Here is a 20,236-nt window from a genome sequence, read left to right as displayed (position 1 = left end):
AATAATTCCTTGATTTGTAGGTGTAGATAGAGTCTTCTGAACTAAGGAAGTTGTTGTTGGTATCTTAGAGTTGTTGAAGCTTCCTACAAGGTAAGGGAAGCTATATGTTTGATTTCTCAGTCTTTAATAAATATGTTTTGATGAGTTTTAATATGATTGCTTGAACATTTTTTAAAATTTAGTATTATTTGTTATTGGTATAGTCTTGTTGCAAATGTTGGTTAATTATACTTGTTTTGATCACTTGAGATGATGTGTTGAGGTTATAATTAGTGAAATGTGTTGTTATATCTTAAGGTAGTCAATAGGTTGAGTATCAAACTAGTTTTTGGTCCATTTTTTTGTGGTTTTGACAGGTGAAAATATAAAGGAGTTATTTTGTAATGAAATAGAAGGTTTGAGGTCTATTTTTGAGTCAATTATGACTTGTTTCGACACTTAGTTTGCTTATTTCTTATTTATAACATGTAGAATTGAATATATTAGTTTTTGAGTGGTTAGATTGATCTAATGCATCTTGTTTCTAACCAAATGAGCAAATAGGTACTCAATTTCAATCATAAACATGTTATAGTATCAATTCTAGTGTCAAGGATACCAATTTGGTCTTTTGTGTTGGAACACAACAAGTACCAATTTTGCGCAGCGAAAATAAAAATAGAGTTCGATACAGATTGTTGAAAGCGGAGAGCTTGTTCTGTCAATTTTAAAATGGTTCCTTTAATTTTCTTATAAACGTTTTAACGAATAATTGATGTGCAGAAAATTTAAAGAGTATAGGGAGTAGAAAAATCACACAAATGATTTTTATCCTAGTTCGAATCAACATATTCTACGTCTAGTTGTTAATCACTATAAAGAGTGATTAACTGTTTCACTAAAAACAGTTTCACAGTTACAATGAAAGTGAATGGAAATTTAGAACAGAAAAACCTTCCTTCGATGAACGAACCAAAAGAGACTTCCTTCGACAAACGAACTGCAGCTCTACCAACTTGAAGAGAACCGCTCCGACCTTTGACACACAAAGCGCGAGTTTCTCCTAGTCACAAGACTTGACAAAAGCAAGAACTATCACTTGAGAACTTCCTCAAACACACTGTATTCTCAAATGGCATAGATAATTTCGAAGGGTTTGGAAGAGAGTGTATATAGCCTACTGGTCTGAAACTGAAATGACATTACAACTGCCAGTGATAATTGATTATTGTAAGTGATAATCGATTATCTGCAAGACTTGGAACAGTTTGAATATTTACTCTTCAAACAGTCGGCTTCAGTTCTTCAACTCCTTCTACCGTTCGGCTTGAGCCCTCATCGCCTTCTGCCGTTCGGCTCGATTTCTCACAGCCTTCCATCGTTCGGCTTCCTTCTTCTTCTTTCTCATACTGTTGTCCATCATTCGGCTAAACTTCTCTCCGCCTTCCAATTTCTAACATTTTATTCTACAGTGTTAGTTGAACTTAATATCATTCGGCTTGTGTTTAGCTAGTGTTTAGCCTTCATTTGTTAGTGACCGTTCAGTCTCAGTCATGCCTCTACTCGATTGTCAGGACTCATTTCTTCCTACCACCACTTCACTGTCCAACCGCTCGGTCTCGTTCATGCCTCGCTTGGTCTCGGTCATGTCTTCCACCGCTCGGTCTTGGTCATCTTTTGTTATACAAAAATGCTTTTAAACTTAATACAACAAGGGTCTTCATATTCTTCACTTTGTAACATTATCAAAATCATTATCTTTAAGACACCAATGTTTGCACATTGGTAACATTTTGAATAGGTACGAAGTACACCAAAATAAAAAAAATAAGTTATTTTCATTTAGTATAGCGCTGAGCGGCCTTATGTGGCGTTGAGCACGGCCAAACCCGAGAGCCATTGGGATTTAGGACATTGAGTGCCACCTGGGCATTGAACGCCACGAAGTTAGTGAGCTCTCTGACTTCTAAGCACTAAGCGATGGAATTGGACGCTCAACGATGTAATTAGGCGCTAATCGCCACATTTCCACTACAAGTTTGGACCTCTTTTTGCCTAAATTTGTTGAGCGAGGTGTGTGGCTCGTTGGGCGCCCTGTCTCTTCATTAGGCGTCCTGATTCTGGTGATTCATGTTTTTTTCCTTGCTTTTTTTCTTTGTTTCTTTTATCTGATTATTATGATCTATGTGTATCTTTTGAGGTTTATGAATACTTGTGAATGTTAATGATAAAAGTGTATTTGGTTTAAGTTGTGGTGAAATGAATTCCATGAAGAAGATCATTGTGTTGTGTTTGTGTGTAATATATTGTTGTAGGAGCTTTGAAATGGAGAATGTTTTTGACACTCCAATATCCATCCAACCTTAAATAGAGAGGGGTAGTTATGTCGTGAGTAGTAGTACGAGGTCCTTAGCAAGGGTCAGTTTGACCATAGGTGTATAACAGATTAACATTGTGTGGTAGTTTGGGTGGTATGGTGTTTTACCACACATGCTCATGTCCCTAATAGTTTGACACCAATACATGTATTCAGATGGTCACAGTTTAGAGTCTAAATATATGCATGTGAATCGGATAATAGAATTGTCATATTTTGAATTGATTGAATTGCATATATTGATTCTTTTATGAATTAGCTTGCCCTATTTATTGTGTTTTGTTTGAATCTTTCTCTTTTGCAATAATTACTTGATTGATGTGAGCAAGGGAAGATATTTCAGTTGAACATGTGTTGGGTGTTGAGGATGCTAATGTCTAGATAGCTAGAATAGTATTGGTTGAATTTATGTGAATTTTAAAGAATTTTTAGTTTATGTTTAGATAATCTTATAAATAGAATATCTTGTATATAAAGTTTAAATTATAATTATATTTTAGATAATTATAATCTACTTTATATGTTTTCTTTTAACTTAATGTTTATTGAATATGTAATAATTTCATAATAGTATTAAAACTATAAATTTAGGATGTTACAAGTAGATGTTTTAAAAGTAAATATAATTAATTATGTAAATATAAATTATTAGTCAAATTTTCATATTGCAAATACAAGTGGATGTGTTTGATCGAGATGATTGATTCAACACATACAAGAGTATGGTGGTTTATCTTCTTAAAAAATTTCATCAACAATTATATGTAAAAATAATAATAGGTTAAAAGAATTATATATTAAAAAAGATAGAACAAGACGTGATTGTTTTTAAAAGAAAAAAAACACACTTGATTTTCAAAAAGATTGTCGATGTATTTAAGTGAGAATTTAGTGATGCTTTTAAAAAAGTCATCACTAAAAAATATTTTTTAAACAATTAGTATATAAAATTGAGCTTGTTGTTTTAAATAAGATAACGGGGTAGAAATAAGTAAGTTATGTACTCTTTTCCCATTCCTCGTGGTTCTTTTCCACTAAGCTTTTCTCGTAAGGATTTTAATGAGGCAGAAGATGAAAATGTTTTCAAGGATTTTTGTACTTTGTTTTTTCCGTCACTAGGTTAGACCTATTTTCTCTCAAGGTTTTAACTATAGAGATGACATTTGAGAAAGAGAGAGTATCATGAAATAATTATTATAGTGATTTTCCATTACATTTTTATATTCCATGTTTAATTATCTTAAAGTCAATAATGATATTTGAGTTCCTTGTAACCATTAACCTTATCATTTAAGTTACATTCCTAACTATAAACAGAAGAATCTCATCTAATGAAAATATATAAAGAAGTCATTTTAGTTTATTCTCTTTTATTTTCTTACCTATTTTATAATATTAGTTATATTTTATAATACTATTAGTTATATTTCTTAACCATTAATAAAACAACTAACTTACGATTAATATAGTTGTAGTATTAATTTCAATTATATGATATTTTTAAGTTCTAAGTTTAAAAGCTTTCTATTGTGAATTAACTAATAAAAAAATATCCATCCCATGCAAATATTAAATATAAAAAAATTATAATTAAACAAAAATTTAAAAGTGAAATAAATGGAAAGTTACCTATTGCTCTTTATCCTCTAAAGTGTATTCTTCTCACCTTTTTTTTTCACTTTAGAGGAGTGAAATCCCTATTTTAGAGAGCAAATTCTGATAGGTAATAATAGCATCCGATCTCATGTAACAATAATGTAAAATTACTTTCCAACTCTAATGTTAGCTTATATACAATCTGATTTAATTTTTGTTTCTTATCTTTTTTATCCTATGAGTGTTGAAGTATACGATTTCTCCAAGCATGCCTTATACCATAATATTAAAAAATAAGAAATAAACTTATAAACCTATAGTTTTAGTTAAAGGAAAAATCTCTATAATTTGTGGTGGTTGGTTGTACATTTCTAATTTCTTGACATTGACCAGGATCCGGTAAAAAAAATTAAACTTTGTATTTTGTTAACCTTTAAATGAGTAGAAAAAAAAAGGAATTAAGGGTAAATATTGTTCTTGTATTCTCTTTGAAAAGAGAATCAAGTTCCAGTATGAACATTCATAGGACTAAGTCAAAGTAGGAAACAACTTGTCTTAGCAGGGATAAACATAAAACCAAGTCACTGTCTGAGGCACCAATCTTCTATAGTCATTAGTCAAGTCTTCTCCCTACTGTGTCTCTCCATAGATCTTTACGGAGTGCTAATCTTCACCTTGTAAACTATTGCTCTTGGAAGTGAAGAGTTATGGAGAATGAAAACCACAACTCTAAGCAGAAGCAGGAGCTTGAAGTATCTGATATCCTCAGGAAATCTGTTAGGGTCTATTTAAGAAATCCCAATTTCATCATCTTCACCTTTCTCACTTCTCTTCCTCTCTTTTGTATCATGGTTTACTTTGAAATTTACCTCCAAGAAATCCTGGTTGAAACCTGCAATATTTTAAACCTGTCATATGGTCACTTGACTCGCTATGACAGCTGCCTAGATCTTATCAACAGATTCAACAAGGATTATTTACTGAAGCTGATTTTTGTTGGTTTCATTTACATGGTGCCTCTGTATGTCTCAGAGTTTGTCTCTGCAGCTGTTACGGTAGATTTGGCTTCAAAGCTGCATTCAAGAGAGAAGAAAATGACTCTGAAGGAGATGTTTGAGACACCCTTTCACCTATCAAGATTGAGAGCCTCATTTGTTACTTCTATCTATGTTCTCTTCTTGACAACTACTCACCAGCTTGGATTACTGTGGATAGTCCTAAATTATCATGTTTTCTTGAAAGACATAAGTTTTTACGTGTTGCTCGCAGTAATTTGCAGCATAGCATTTGCAAAGGTATTAAGGATTTACTTGGAGGGGAGTGCTATGTGGAACATGAGTCTTGTGATCTCAGTGTTGGAGGGTATATATGGTGTTGATGCGTTAGCTGTTTCGGCATATTTCAGCAGTGGCAACCGCAGGAGGGGGCTCTTTCTGATGCTAATTTTCTTTGCTTGGGGACATCTTGTGAGGCTTTCATGCTATCTTATTGGACGCTATGAGCAAGGGAATGCAATTTTTGTACAAGTTGGCTTGTCTTGCATGGTCAATCCGCTGAAATGGGTGGTTTGCATGATCTATTTTCATGATTGCAAGGAGAGGAAATTGGAAAAGAAAACCGATGAGGAATCAGGTAAGGATGTTAAGAATGGTTCATGAATGAAAACGGCTATGAACAAAAATAAGGGTGTCAATTTGAGTTCATAACATAAGTAGAATTAAAATAGGCATAGCTAACTGGTTAGGCAGCCTTTTATGACAATTAGTCATTTTATCTTCTACTGTACTATGACTGTATGATTTTAATCACAATACTATAAGAGGATTTTCTATTCCTTAGTGATAAGTCAGTTACGAAATAAAATATATATCAGCATCTTGTTAGTGCTTCCCTGTGAAAGTATGGAGTATCGAGGAGAAGAAACTAGCATTACTCCATCAAAAGCAAGTTTTTCTACGTGTCCACCAACATTACAGGAGCCAATTTCTGAATGGTATGTAATTTACCAGATCCCCACATTCCCATTTTTCCTCATCATTATCTTTAACGGAAAAAACTGAGTATGCATAGCTATATGATATTCTAAGAAGAAAGGTTACATCATGGTTGAAGGTAGCAAAGCATTACCCTTGTTATTTTTGTCTATGCTGCAGTGTTTCCCTGCTTTTAAAGTAAATGGTGTGTTCCTTTAATTAATGAAGACAAAAAGGTTTTAAATTTTGGACATCAAATTCATAGTCATCAGCATTCAAAATTGATTTAATCATGCCAATGGATTGGTTCCCAACTCATTAATACGAATATAGAGATAGATCATAGAACATGTAGATTTTGGTTTGATGATGATAATTGCCATCATTTTAAACTCCATTTAGGACTGCCCAGACTTTCAATCACATTGCTAATTTTAATCAATCAGAGTAGTTCACTCAGTTGATTTTCGTATTGATAGAACCAATAACGCCAAATGTATTCAAGACACTAGAAACAATAATTTGCATTAAACAAAATTTTTCTTAACAGATAGTTATAGTTCCACATTGTGAAATGTGTTTATGAGGAAAGTTAATGACAACTGAATCCATCAACTCTATCATTATCACCTAGAACTCATTTCAAGAAATAAACCTTACTCTTCAATGCCAAATTCAACCTGACTTATTTCATGGCTCATTGATAGAATGGACCAATGTTGGACTTCTACAACAGCCAAGTGAGCTCTTTCAAAGCTTTTTAAAATCTTTTTTAATTTGCTTTAGGACCAATCTTCCTCTTTGCAAATGATGGCAAACAGAAAGCTGCTGTATGAATCTGGAATTAAAGGCAAAGATGGATAATTGGATGATAAGAACTAGCAGTTCAGGAAAGAGATGAAAGAATGCAAAATCTCAAACAGAAGGTGGTTGGAGCAGCATACCTCAGAGTTGTAAAACTTCAATGGTCTTGCTGACTTCTGACACTCATTTTCATTCAGGGGATTCACTGGATGCTTGAAATCAACAGGTGGTCCCTCCGTTGAGCAAAGCATAAAACCAATCATCCCACTGAAATGAAAAATAAATACAACATAAAATAGATAATCATATACTTTACTTTCTCCATCCCTATACAAATAACCTGAAAATACAAACCTTGGATATGTAGGAACAGTAGTCCAAGCATAGTTAACAGATCCTTTGAAAATCTGGCGACAATTTGCCACGATGTCCTCAATTATATCCATATGAAGCCATATGCTTTCTGCCTGAGTACACAAAACTCCTCCTGGACGAAGAGCCTTTGCAACCGATGCAAAGAAGGGCTTTTCAAATAGCTCCTGAGCAGGACCTTGGGGATGCCAAATGTAACATCCCTTTATCACACAGTTTTATTTTTATATCACAGAAGAGAAGGAAAAATAATATGGTATACCAATAGGGTCGGATGAATCTACTATAATGGCATCATACATTCCTTCTGGAACATTTTTCAGAAACGCAACTCCTAGACCATTGTTAGAAAATCCTTCATTAGATAATTTCTTCAACAAGAATAAAATATTTAAGAAAAAAAATAATAGAATCGTACCATCACCAACAGTAAGCGTCACACGAGGATCCTCATACCCTACAGCTACATCAGGGAAATATTGTTTGGAAACCTGCACGTCTTAAATTAGATACGAAACATATACTGCTACTTGAAATCTACGAGCACTAAGTTTTTTGCCAACTAAAAAAGAATAGAACAATTATAACTAATTTCCTTAAGTGTAAAAACTTCTCAGAATTATGTTGAGACCCAAACAAATATTTTTTGAATTGGACACTTTACTGATACAAGTCATACACATGTCAGTATCGGATACTGTTGGACACAGGGACACATCATTTAAGAGACATGTCCGAGCTTCATAAGCTATAACTAACTTCCTTCAGTAAAATCTCATTCAAACCAAGAAAATCTAGATATAAATATAACTGTGTGCAAGTGACATAATAGCCTGCCAGCAACATATTTTAGCTTTGGTCAGAGAATGGAAAGAAGATTGTAAAATTTAGTATGCCTTACATCAACAACCATACTGTCAATTTCACAAATGTCTATCTTTTCAACTGAAGAATGGCGTGCTATTTCTCGGAGGACCCCTCCATCACCTCCTCCAATAACCAAAACCTAAACATGAAAAATACAAGGAGAATAAGTATAAAAGTTTGACGAGTAAACATTCAATCTTGACATATAACAAAAACAAGTAATACCTTTTTGGGGTTTGGAATAGAGCAAAGAGGAAGATGAGTGATCATTTCTTGGTAGGCACATTCGTCTCTTTCAGTTAACTGGATTACTCCATCCAAAACAAGAACCTTGCCATACGTTGATGACTACAAAAGACATCACAGCAGTGCATTAAAAAAGGGGAAATTGTAAAGTAACTTCATAATTTACTGGAGCCTCATGTACCTGGAAGACCATGATATTTTGGTATTCAGACTTTCCTTGAAACAAAATTTTTTCCACCTTCAAGGAGTGAGCCTCTCCTGCAAAAGCACAACCATACTTAATTATTGAGTATTATTACAAAAGGAAAAACCAACTATTCTGAGTTTATCTGAAAAAGACCTATTACTGTGTGCTTATATTTCTAGGATTTTGACATTGCATTGGTTTCAGAAAAAATTAATGTCATAAGATGTACTCAAAAGTATTATTCATGGGACATGAAAAGTTATTAGAATAACTACCTATGTTATTATCTCTCCCTATCACGTTAGTAAATCTCATACTCCTCTTAGTTGTAAAATTTAATGTACAAATTACATTTCTCTAAGAAAAATAAGAAGATTCTTTTTCCTTTCCAAGGTAGGCATGAACTTTACTAGCAGTTGCATCTCAGTTATTTAAAAGTAAGTTTTTACTCCTCAAGTACGTAGAAGAAAAGTTGGAACAGATCAAAGAACTGAGAAAGTTTAATCCCAAAAATATTATAGGTAATGTGATTAAAACGGGAAGAAGAGTCTTAAGGACATAGATTAGTTCTTTTATGTGATTGCATACAGTATCTGCCTATTCAAATTTATAAAGTATTTGTTTTTTATCATTCCTTTTTCAATATACACATCCGTTTATGCAAATAACCATGCATCAAATAAAAGGACTAGAATAAATACTTTTTGTACGAATCTAGCACTTTTAAAGCAAGAGATGCCCTTAGAAAAACTAGCACAAAATTAAAGGGATGATTGGAGCAACTGATATTGCAATAAAATTAAAGCAAATACATATAATATTAATAAGCAATGAAATTGCTAAAATCAACTCCATTGATTGTTTAGTAATGCTTATGAAATTTTTGTCCTTCTAAAGTGCATGCTCAATTTAGAGGTATTAATTTAATACAACAATCATTTACGCTTTTTGAAAACAAAAACCTGAAGATCTTACAGGATGAGCATTGAGCAGAGAAAGTTCCAAAGAGGCAACACCATAGATAATAGCCACTCAACTTCTAAGGGGACTTCACTCCAACACATTTAAAAGTGAAATTTATTATATTTCCATAAATTTCATATTAGCTCGCTGATGATCAACTTTTAGTCTTAAAATATTGCTAGAAAGTGTAGCAGAATTGGCTCAGCGCCACTGTTAGCTGATCTACCAAATATTCAGATGTCAAAATAAAAAACAAAAACCAGAATTAAACAAAGCATGCCGGTATATAAGGTGTATTAAAAAGGTATATAAAGAATCAATTATAAACAAAAAACCACAGAAAAGTTCCATTGTTCCACGAGAGAAAGTGTAAGAATCTTGAAATATAGAGATATTTACACACTTGCTTGTTCTGTGGCACATGACAAGGAGCTATTAAGTAACATGGCCATCGTAAACAAGAAGTAAAACCAGAAAAACAAACCCATCAGACAACTAAATTGGATAGAAATCAAGAAAATACGTCTCAACCGTAAAAGTGAAATCCAAATCTGTTCGCACAGAGACAAACCCCATTAGAGAAGGAACCCATAAAAAAAATTGATACAATACAATTTAACTTTTCTACACGCACAAACCAACAAGTAAAAAAAAGGATAAAATTCATTTCCCGGTGACAAAACGCAAGGAAAAGGCACAACTTTTGGAAGAAACAAACAAAAGGGTATGGTAAAAAGAGAACTAACCAGGCCACATTGAACTGATTTCAGAGAACCAGCCAGGAATCACAGACGATAAACCATTACCCTGTGGGTCTTTGCCACCCTCCGTATCCATGGAAACAGAGACCCCATTTTCTTCATCGTCTCTCTGCCTCTTCACCGGAGACTCAACAACGCTCTCATCCGCCATGGCTTAATCCCTCTCTCTCGCTCTCTCTCGGTGACGACAAATTTTGAAGTAGCACTCTGTTTGGCTAATCTCGGCTTCTTGAGATATTATTGGGGAAACGGAATAGCATAAAGTGCAAAGGGAGTGGGCCACGTGGGAATATAGAAAGGAATCTGCTTTTGAGGGGTGTGTTTGAAAAGTGCGATGGTTTGGTATCGGTGTTTGGAGGGAAGTTTAATAGCTTGCCAAACACTGCCTTAGGATATGCATGTTACGTGTTGTTTCTTGTCAAGTACATATGAAAGTGACGGGAGTCATACACAATTTGGAATTAGGGTACTTCCTTTGTGTTTGTAATGCTAGTTTCACCATATCTTTGTCTCCCAACTTAGTGCTTATCCTTTCATTTGATACGACAAAAAATAAAATTACAAAATATTCTTCTTTTTCACGATTTTGAAATCAATCCAACTTTAACTTTTATGTTCCTCTTTGATTTTATTTTTCAAAAGTTGTAATTTACAAAATTAAAAACTGTTTTATTTTTATGATGATATATATACATGTAGTATGTTTTAATCTTTCATTTATTTAAGGTCGTGTTTTTTTAAAATAACAACCTTTTAAAGATTATTTTTTAGAAACTGAATTGCTACACATTTATCATTTCAGGGTTTACATATTAAAAATAAAAGAAAAATGACGAAGTGACTAAAACATTTTCTTATCATTTTAATAAGGGAAAACCCTTTTCTCTTTAAATACTGTACTGAGTTGAGTACTAATTTTCTTTTTATCAGAAATCAAATTAATGTTTACTTTAGAAAAAATATAATAATTCTCCCATTGTGAAATCAAGAGTTGTTTTTATGGGTATATAAATATTTTCCTCTTCAAATAATAATAGATATTGAATGTGATGTTATGATCATTCGACCCCATATGCTTTGATGACTTGATTTGACTAGGTAGTTTTTTTTTTTGTATTATTAATAAATGCCTCTCTTATCTAAATATTTCCAAGTAAATAAATACACTTTTAAATAATCTTAATTTATGTGTAAGTATGATAAATATTTTCACTACAAGGTTCAGCCAAGTAAATAATAAATAAATATATATTATACAATGACCTAAATGTCTCCTCATCAATCCATAAGCAAAATTGATATTTTTAAAGTTCTTTTCACTTTGAGCACAAAGAATATATTTTCAGCACAAAGAATAACTATGTAAGATAATAACGCTTTGACTGATGTATCGATAGAAAAAAAAAATACCAAGCAACTTAAACAGCGTGATAGAAAATTTTTATAAAAAAGTTTATTTGTACATTAGTAAATTTTTATTTAGGTAAATTAAAAAGTACTTTAAGTTATATAATATATAAGGAAATATAAAATTTATGTATCTAAACTCAAAGTTAAAAAAACATTAAAAAGATAAGGGCATTTTTTAATTTATTCACTGCTTGTTTATTATATTACATTTTAAATTAAGATAAATTCAACCAAAGAAATTAAGATAAAAAAATTCATTTGAGTAGTGTTTAACTATTAGTTAGTCATATCCATTAAAATAGTAATAATAAAATTTTATACAACCACTTTAAGAAGTCTGGAGCACTTTAAATTAACTTTGATTATCATTTAAAAACTTATGTTAAGTTTCAAATGAATTATTGAAATTTTTTTCAACCATCATTTAAAGATTATCAAGGACATACACTTTTCCTATAGATTATTTTTAATAAAAGAACAAATTATGATTCTTCTATAATAAAGAAAAGAACAAAAGTATCAAATCATAAATAAAGTGATTCTCACCTTATTCTTTTCCGTCTAACCAATCAGTGATAGAGTCAACGTTACTCTTTTCCACCAATATTCTTCTAATAGTCAAATAGTCCAACTTATTTACCCTACCAGGATTTCTTTTATTTATTTTTTCTTAATTACTAGCTTATATAGTCTTAAATTTGGTTGGAAAATTTTAGATGGTCCTCCTTTAAATTTTGTTTGAATTGAATTTAAATTTTTTTTAAAAATACTTCAATCAATTTTTTTTTACTGCCCATTTCAATTTCTAGAAATTGGAATAGGACACTTGGATATATATAAAGAGCTCGTAAAAGAGTAATGCACTGAAATAGATAGATAAATACTGTTATATTTATTAAGAGGAGATTCACTATAAAAGTACTGATTTGAACTTAATTACATCAAAAATTGACACTATTTTTTACAAAAAAAAAACTTTAATACTATGTTCGTTTCGCAATATTTACAGATGAAAAAGGAAAGATTTGCACGGAATTGTTGTGTTCACTTCTGAAGATTTGAGATTGATTGCAAGCAGTGATTTGCAGATGCTCATCTCAGTTATTAGAGAAGATTTGCGGGATTAAAATTTGCTTTCCAATATTATCCTCTTTTAAATAATTTTCAATGCAACTTAAAAAAAAAATAATAATAATAATAATAATAATAATAATAATGGAATTTTAAAAATTAATTTTTATTTTTTTCTCTTTTATAATAATTTTAACAATTATATATAATATTATTAATTATCATTTTATATTACTTTTACTATTAAGGGTATTTTGGTAATCTTTAATTTTTACTATTAAATCATTTTTTTTATCTGTCACATCAATCAAATTCTACATTAATTCTCACAAACTTTCCTTCCAAATCCACTCTCAATTACCTCCAAATTCACAAATTCATCCACTCACTCTCCCTCAAATCATCTCCTCCAAGTGAACACACCCTAAGACAATAAATCTTTACCTAATGATCAAGAAGTTAATTAGAAAGATACAACACTAATAAAATCTAAGTCTAATCATATAAAAGATTGACATTACTCTATATCGAAAACCTGAATACAATAATTAATAAATTTTCATCCTTATATAATATTCTACTTTCTTATTTTTACTTAACTCAGAACTTATCATACTTGAAATTCTAACAAACACATTTTTTACAAATTGTAATGGATATAGATTTTAAGTGTTAACCAAAACATATTTCTTATGGTTATTGTACTCTATTTAAATATCCTCTCTTTGTATAAAATAATATCTGTCCATTTATGACAATATTTTGTTAGGATGTATTTTAAGGTACAATGGACTTCCCATTATTATGTGATAGGAAAACTCTATTAAATGCTAAGACGGTTATGGTCATGTTGAAGACGAATAACATATTAGTTATTTTAGTATGTTCTGGAGTGGGTTTGCAGTTGAGGACTGTGCTGAATGACAAAGATTATAATATTACGTATTATGATATTTTAATTGTTGGATTCTATGTATTTTTTGAACCAAAATGTTTTCCAAAGAATGTAGATATTATGTTAGGATGTACATTCGACTTTAAGGTTAGGGTGTAGCAAAACAATAAATCTGCTTCCATAATCATACTTTCAGCCAACCCTCAAATCATTGATGATATTAAAAGTTTACTTCAGCCAAAATTGGAAACAATCAATTCAAATTTAAGAATTGTAAATATAATTACACAATAATTTACATTGATATGACATGCACTCTGTTTTGAATCTAAAGGTTGCCACTGACCACTAATTGTTGCATTGTAAGTATGTATAACCTTAGTATGACTAACCTTTTTATGTCCAAACTATAATTTCTTATGATTGGACCTTAAAATTTGTAGATAACTTTGGGTGTTACTGCAAATCACAATCTTCATCTTCAACTATCAAGCCTGTAGAAGCATTATAACTATGTGTAAAATTCTAGGATTGCACAATTTAGAATTATAATACAAAAACGAAAAAAAAAATCTTACAAAAACCTAACAACGCAACCACCTCTCACTCAACAACTAACACCACACACCTCAATCCAAAGTCACTCACCATAAATAAGCACCACCATCACCTCACAATCAAACCAAAACCCTAACCATTCCTCACACTGTCATTTTGTATAATTTTTGAGTAGGGGTATTTTTAAGATTTTAAGAGTATGAAGGTGCAGGAGGAAAATATGAAGGTGCAGGACGAAATAATCAACCATTGGGTGTAAGAGGCTTCTTTTACCTAGATATGGGAACCACACAATCCATAAATAAAACTCGTTTAGTTCCCAAGTAGTGCAAATAAGGTTTTTAAAACCTACCTTTAATTTTTAACTTAAAAATACAAAATCACACACATTCAAGTTACAAGTTATATGAGTAGTAAGTATACTTTTGTATAAATACCTAACTCTTACACAGAAGAAGACTCCCTTAAACATGAGCTTTCTCAGTTTAACATTAGTTAAACACTTGGAGGTTTTCTTTCTTCCTTGAGTTTGATGCATTCTGCTAAATGAAATTAAATTGTTTGATCAAAATGCCAGTTTTCACTGCTTCAATCAACTTATGAAATAGAAATCAATCAAAGGGACTAAAATATAGAAATTAAACTCTTTTTATAGTTAAGTCCGTTTTTGGTGTTGTTTACCAAAAAAAATCTAATTACAGGAAAGTAAATTTTGAATACATGTTAAACAAGATAAAATACAGTGCTACAAGTGTAAAAATACCCTCATCAAGCCATTCACATATTATGCCCTTCAAGTGTACCGACAGTCATATAATTTTATTGACATATATGACTCTAGCAACCTCTAAATTATGATCATGGATCCTCTTAAATTCATAAGTGGAAAACAATTCTCGATATAGAGTTATGTGAACCTGAATTCACTATCCAACCCGCTGTTGTGAATCGTATCTCTTTTTAATTCTAATTTAACTATCCATGAAAATGTATGTTTTTAGTTTTCGATTTGTCTCGATTATCATTTTTGAAACTAAAAATTGTTATTTTGTAATTCTTAATATTATATTATCCTCATCAATTACTTATATATTAAACTAAAAGTAAACCTATTATATGGCACGGCTAATATAACGTGAAATATTTTGAAAATTTTCAATATCTTTAAAATAAATATTGTTCATTTGTCTTAAAATAAACAATCAAAATAAAAAAGATTGGATCGATTCTAATGGTCTCGGTCAATTCTAATGGTCTAGGTCAAAGTCGAACTGAGTTAGTTTAGATTGAAGGCTAAGATTGTCAAGGCTGAACGGGGTGAAAGTTGGTCATAGTTAGATTAAGTCAAATGTTGAACTAAGTTAATTTTGTTGAAAATTGAAATGAGTCATCGGATTAAAGGTCAAACTAAGTTGAATGGACGAAGGTCAGGCTGTGTTAGCTCAAGCCGAACGTCGACTTCAGTCGGCTCGAGCCAAACGTCGACCCAAGTCTGCCTCAACCAAGCTACCCAAGCTGAAAGTCAAGTTGAGTTGGCTCGAACTAAAGGTTGAGGCAAGTCGTCTTTAGCAAAAGGTCGAGCAAAATCGATTTGAGTTGAAGATCAAGTAAAGTCAGTCTAGGCCTTCAGCCTAAGCCAAAGGATGACTCGAGTCAGCTTAAGCTGAAGATCAACTCAAGTCGGCTTAAGCTGAAGATCAACTCGAGCCAGCATGACCAGAGAATTGATTCTAGTCAACCTAGGCCAAAGGTCAACCGGAGTGAGCCTAGACCAAGTAGCTCAGGTTAAAGGTCAAAACAATCTGAGTAGGACTAAAGGTTTAGGTAAGTTGATCCAGACCAAAGATCACCCAGAGTCAACCCAAGTCGAAGGCTATAAATGAGTCATCTATAGAAATTTTTTGATCTAAAACGACTTAACTCAACTTTCAACTTGAATCAATTAATCATATAATTTGACATTTGTTGAAGGTCTTGTACTTTTTAGAAGTCTTGTAATAAAACCAAACCTACTTTACAAGGTTTAACTTGCACTTGAGCAACACATACGAATTAAATTAAACTAAATTTTGTTAACTCTTTCTTGTCATGGTTTATTGAAATATTGTTTAATTATTTAAATAGCATAAATCACACTTAACTATTGAAATTAGGTTTCTACTTTAAAATATTTCCAAAACTCCACCCTACTCATTAGTATTTTATCACTTTGATCAACGAGACATCAATTAAGTAATAAGGTTCCATATAAAGTATAAATGTTGAGACACATCTTTTGTTCCAACTCTTAATCCTAGCTTGAGTTAGGCGTGTTATTGCTTTATCAACCACTTAATTGCTCCAACAATAATATTGAAATAAAATATTTAGAAATAATAAATTTATATATTCACCGTTCTTTGTATTCAAACGTATTTAAAATATCTCATTAGACTTGGTTGTTAAAAATTACTCACCATAGTTGTTAAAAGTAGAAATTGAACATTCGATTCTAAGTTCATGTTCAAATCCAATATAAACACATCCACTAATTCATTTCAAACATCAATCGTACTTCATAATAAAAATTGATTCTTTTATAATTTACAATCATTTCTCTTAAGTAACACTTGCTTGCTTGAATCCTAAAGTATAAATAAAAGACAAGTAAAAAATATATCAAACACTTCCATAGAACTAATAAAACATTACCAAATTAACTATAATATTTATAAAAGTTAGATATGATAATAACATTTTTTTTAATTAATAGAGTCAACAAAAGTGTGAGATATCTCCCATATAAATTGTAAAATTTTATTCTAGGTTATTGACTACTGGTGGAATTCTTTTGAAAGAGTGATAAGAATATAGTTTAAATTTGAAAAGGGAAGATAGAAAAAAGCGGAAAGAAATGGGTAAGAGAAAGATGTCTAAGTAAAATAAAAGAATAAATAAACAAGAATAAAAGGAAAAGGCGCACGGATCTTATACAACTTGTGTTTTTAACAATTATCTCCCTTTTATGCTGCTTATGGCCAAAATATTCTCACTCCCCCCATTTTAACAATGCATTCTATTTTGATGGTCTTTTACGATAAAATATTAATATTTTTATTTTATAGATTTTGAAAATTTGTTATGAATCTTGTTAATTATTTTTTTTATTCATATAACAATTTTGATAATTATTAATGGTTTCGGGTATAGGGTCAACTCTATAAAATATACCTTCACACTTTAACTTTTAAATTGTTTGGGTAGTTGTATTCGTCCTTCGTCCTAATTCTCTTTCGTCCGTGCTCCAAACCGGTCGGGGTACCTGTCAAAGGTACTCTAATGCTTAAGTCAATAAATAGTCCGAACGGAGGTCAGAGTAAAGTCTTAAATTCACAATAAATATGATAACCTACCTCTTACCTTTGACCTCTATTTATAGTTTTGAGGCCTAAGATTACTGGAGTTCTAACTACGGTCCAATCTCGGCCCATTACACTAATTGATACTTACACTTAATCTTGATTCTTAGCGTCTCTTGAGAAGTACTTTGTTGAGACCGCTCGTTCGGCCTTTACTCATTCCTGGTTGGATGGCCTTCGCATTGTCTTGCTTGTATTTGGGGGTTTAGACGTTTTAGGTCGTCTGCTCCTTTTTCGTTCAACAGTTGTCCGACCATATGGCACACAGAGCCCCTAAGCCCTGGGCAACAATAATTGACGTTGGGATTTGTCACGAATAGACTTAAGTTTGGTGTTGTCTACTACGAGTTAGTTAAGGTTCGTCCGACGATTATAGAATGGGTGATTTTTGGCAGGAGAACATATGTCGTGTTCCGCGCTTCTTGGGAGTGGTAAGGTCGCGAGATCCAGTCCGTTAATCGTGGTTGATATTAACGGTAGCGATGAGCTGATGATTTTCCCATATTTTCACTATAAATAGGTTGGGGGTGCCTGTCATTTTCATTTATTTCTTTCCACTTGCTCTGCCTACCGTCCGATCTTCTTCATTTTTTCATGTAATAATAATGAACGTCGTTCAACTTAGTTCGTCTAAGGAGTCATCGGGTAGAGGTGGCAGGGAGTTTGCAAGTGGAGGTGGCCGACCTTCGTCTCCAAGGTTTGTGTCTTCTTCTTACTTCGAGACAACCGAGTAGAGAAGCAGCCCAGACGCTCAGTTCCCCACTTTTAATGGTGATAGGGCTATTTCTGAGACAACCATTAGTCTCCACGTGGGAGGAGTGGACGTGGATGACGAGGGAGAAGTTCTCGTGGATTGTTTATCGATCATCCGTGGTTATGATTGGGCGTCTCACGAGGTGGGGTCATATACATTGTGCTTCCAAAAGAAGGAAGATTTGGAATGGTGGGCCAATCGGTCATGTGTTGTACGAGATGGGAAGGATGTAGCGTTGATTTGGTTGACTATTAGTAAAGTGAACAAACAAGTTTATCATGGGAAGGGAGGAAGCCCTAAAGACTTCTTCTTCGTGTATACTTACCTATTTTGCTAGATGTTTGTCCGAGTCCCTTTCACTACCTTCCAGTCAGATGTCCCGCGAGAGCTGAATGTTGCTCCCACCCAACTGCATTCGAACGACTGGACGTGTATGCAAGCTTTCATGGTGGTATGTTCTTCCTTGGGGATAACCCCCACAACCCCTGTTTTCCTTCACTACTATCACGTCCGTTTGATCGCTAAGCGATGATGAGTGTCTCTTGTTTCTATTGAAAAGAAGTGGTTGTTTAAACCTTATTATGACTCTTTTAAAGGGTTTAAGACCAAGTATTTCAAGGTCGTAATAAGGAAATCCGGTCGGTCGGAGTTTGTGGATGAAGCTGGCTTTCCTTTGTTCCCCTTTCATTGGATCAGGGATCCCCGCAAGGTAGCGTCATGGCCGCCCGGTTCCATGACCCCTGATAAGGTTGAAGCTGTTAGGATTATAAAAGGTCTACCCCGCCGCCTCTGTGCTCGTAGCCTCATTGAATGCCTCTATCATGAGGAATTCGACGAACAAGCGTTTGGTATGGTATTTTTCTTTTATTGTTTTACTTTATGGTTTGGTCTTAACTTAGATAAATTTGTGTCTTCCTTTCAGGCATCATGTTTGTCTCACTCCTGGAAAGTGCAATTTCTTTGCTTCAAGGAAGAAGATGGGCAGCTTGCCATCGAAGGTTTGAGACCCTCGATTGGCCTCCAACCCCCCTTATGACGACAACGCGGGTAGAAGTGCCCCAATCTGCCCCTTTGGTGGACTTGGAGTAGCCATCGGCGGTGGCCGCCAAAATGTTTCGGGTGTAGGGTCGAGGAACTTCACAAAACATACCTTCACACTTTCACTTCTAAATCACTCAAGTAGTTGTATCCGTCCTTCATCTAAATTCTCTTTCGCCCGTGCTCTAAACTGTTCAGAGGGTACTTGTCAAAGCTACTATGATATTTAAGTTAGTAAACATTTTGAATGAGAGTCATAGTAAAGTCTTAAATTCACAATAAATGCGATCAACTATCACTTATCTTTGACCTCTATTTATAATTTTTGAGATGAGCCTAAGATTAATGGAGTTCTAATTACGGCCCAATCTTAACCTATTACACTAATTGATACTTACTCTTAATCTTGATTCTTAGTGTCTCTTAAGAAGTACTTTGTTGTTGAGACTGCCCGTTTAATCTCTACTCATGCTGGCTGGATGATCTTCGCATTTGTCTTGTTCGTATTTGGGGTTAGACATTCGAGACCGTCCTCACCTTTTTCGTGCAACGGCCGTCCAACCATACATTAGATTAACTATTATATCAAATCTTTAGTTGATACTAACATTTTCTCTAATATAATAATTTTTAAAATTATCAATTATTATATTAAGATAATTACCTTAAGAAAAATGTTGTAAACTTCTTATCTCTTTTCTATATGTAATCTACTCTTAGATCTAAATTTTGTTTCAACCAACATTCTTTTTAAAGAGCTTTTCTTAATAAACAATGGTTGTCTTTCTTCTGACTTTTGAATTTTTGTTCTCATGATTCCAGTTGTGATAGCCTTAAAAACACATGCTTTTAAGTTAATGACTCTCTTTTTCATATACTTTAATAGAAAATTACAATAAAGTACCCTGAATACATTGAATTACTAAGAGTGTTATTATAGATTTGTACATGAGTTAAGTGTTACTCTATAGTGAAATTTAATGAATA

The 20,236-nt window shown here is 32.7% G+C and overlaps 2 protein-coding genes across 2 annotated transcripts; one reads left to right on the top strand and one right to left on the bottom strand.

The window, feature by feature from the left end:
• The first annotated feature begins 4,385 nt into the window (after positions 1–4,385).
• LOC108321466 (uncharacterized) lies at positions 4,386–6,055 on the top strand. The gene has a single exon (XM_017553225.2). The coding sequence runs from the start codon at positions 4,660–4,662 to the stop codon at positions 5,608–5,610; it is 951 nt and encodes a 316-aa protein (XP_017408714.1). The 5' UTR covers positions 4,386–4,659; the 3' UTR covers positions 5,611–6,055.
• A 367-nt stretch (positions 6,056–6,422) lies between these two features.
• On the bottom strand, positions 6,423–10,546 carry LOC108321465 (spermidine synthase 2). Its single transcript, XM_017553224.2, has 9 exons — positions 10,111–10,546; positions 8,396–8,472; positions 8,194–8,316; positions 8,003–8,107; positions 7,520–7,592; positions 7,364–7,435; positions 7,084–7,279; positions 6,870–6,996; positions 6,423–6,763 (listed from the first exon to the last, which is right to left on the bottom strand). Exons 1-9 carry the CDS (start codon positions 10,274–10,276, stop codon positions 6,698–6,700), a joined length of 1,005 nt encoding a protein of 334 aa, XP_017408713.1. The 5' UTR covers positions 10,277–10,546; the 3' UTR covers positions 6,423–6,697.
• Positions 10,547–20,236: the final 9,690 nt, after the last annotated feature.

Source organism: Vigna angularis, chromosome 1 (genome assembly GCF_016808095.1).
Source record: "Vigna angularis cultivar LongXiaoDou No.4 chromosome 1, ASM1680809v1, whole genome shotgun sequence".
NCBI lineage: Eukaryota > Viridiplantae > Streptophyta > Magnoliopsida > Fabales > Fabaceae > Vigna > Vigna angularis.
This window is presented reverse-complemented; position numbering and strand designations above follow the sequence as displayed.

Coding starts and splice junctions, on each gene's coding strand:
- LOC108321465 (XM_017553224.2), bottom strand. CDS start 10,276: ATGGCGGATGAGAGCGTTGTTGAGTCTCCGGTGAAGAGGCAGAGAGAC. Junction 8,108..8,193: donor CTATTCCAAACCCCAAAAAG/GTATTACTTGTT, acceptor TTTCATGTTTAG/GTTTTGGTTATTGGAGGAGG. Junction 7,280..7,363: donor AGATTCATCCGACCCTATTG/GTATACCATATT, acceptor GGCATCCCCAAG/GTCCTGCTCAGGAGCTATTT.
- LOC108321466 (XM_017553225.2), top strand. CDS start 4,660: ATGGAGAATGAAAACCACAACTCTAAGCAGAAGCAGGAGCTTGAAGTA.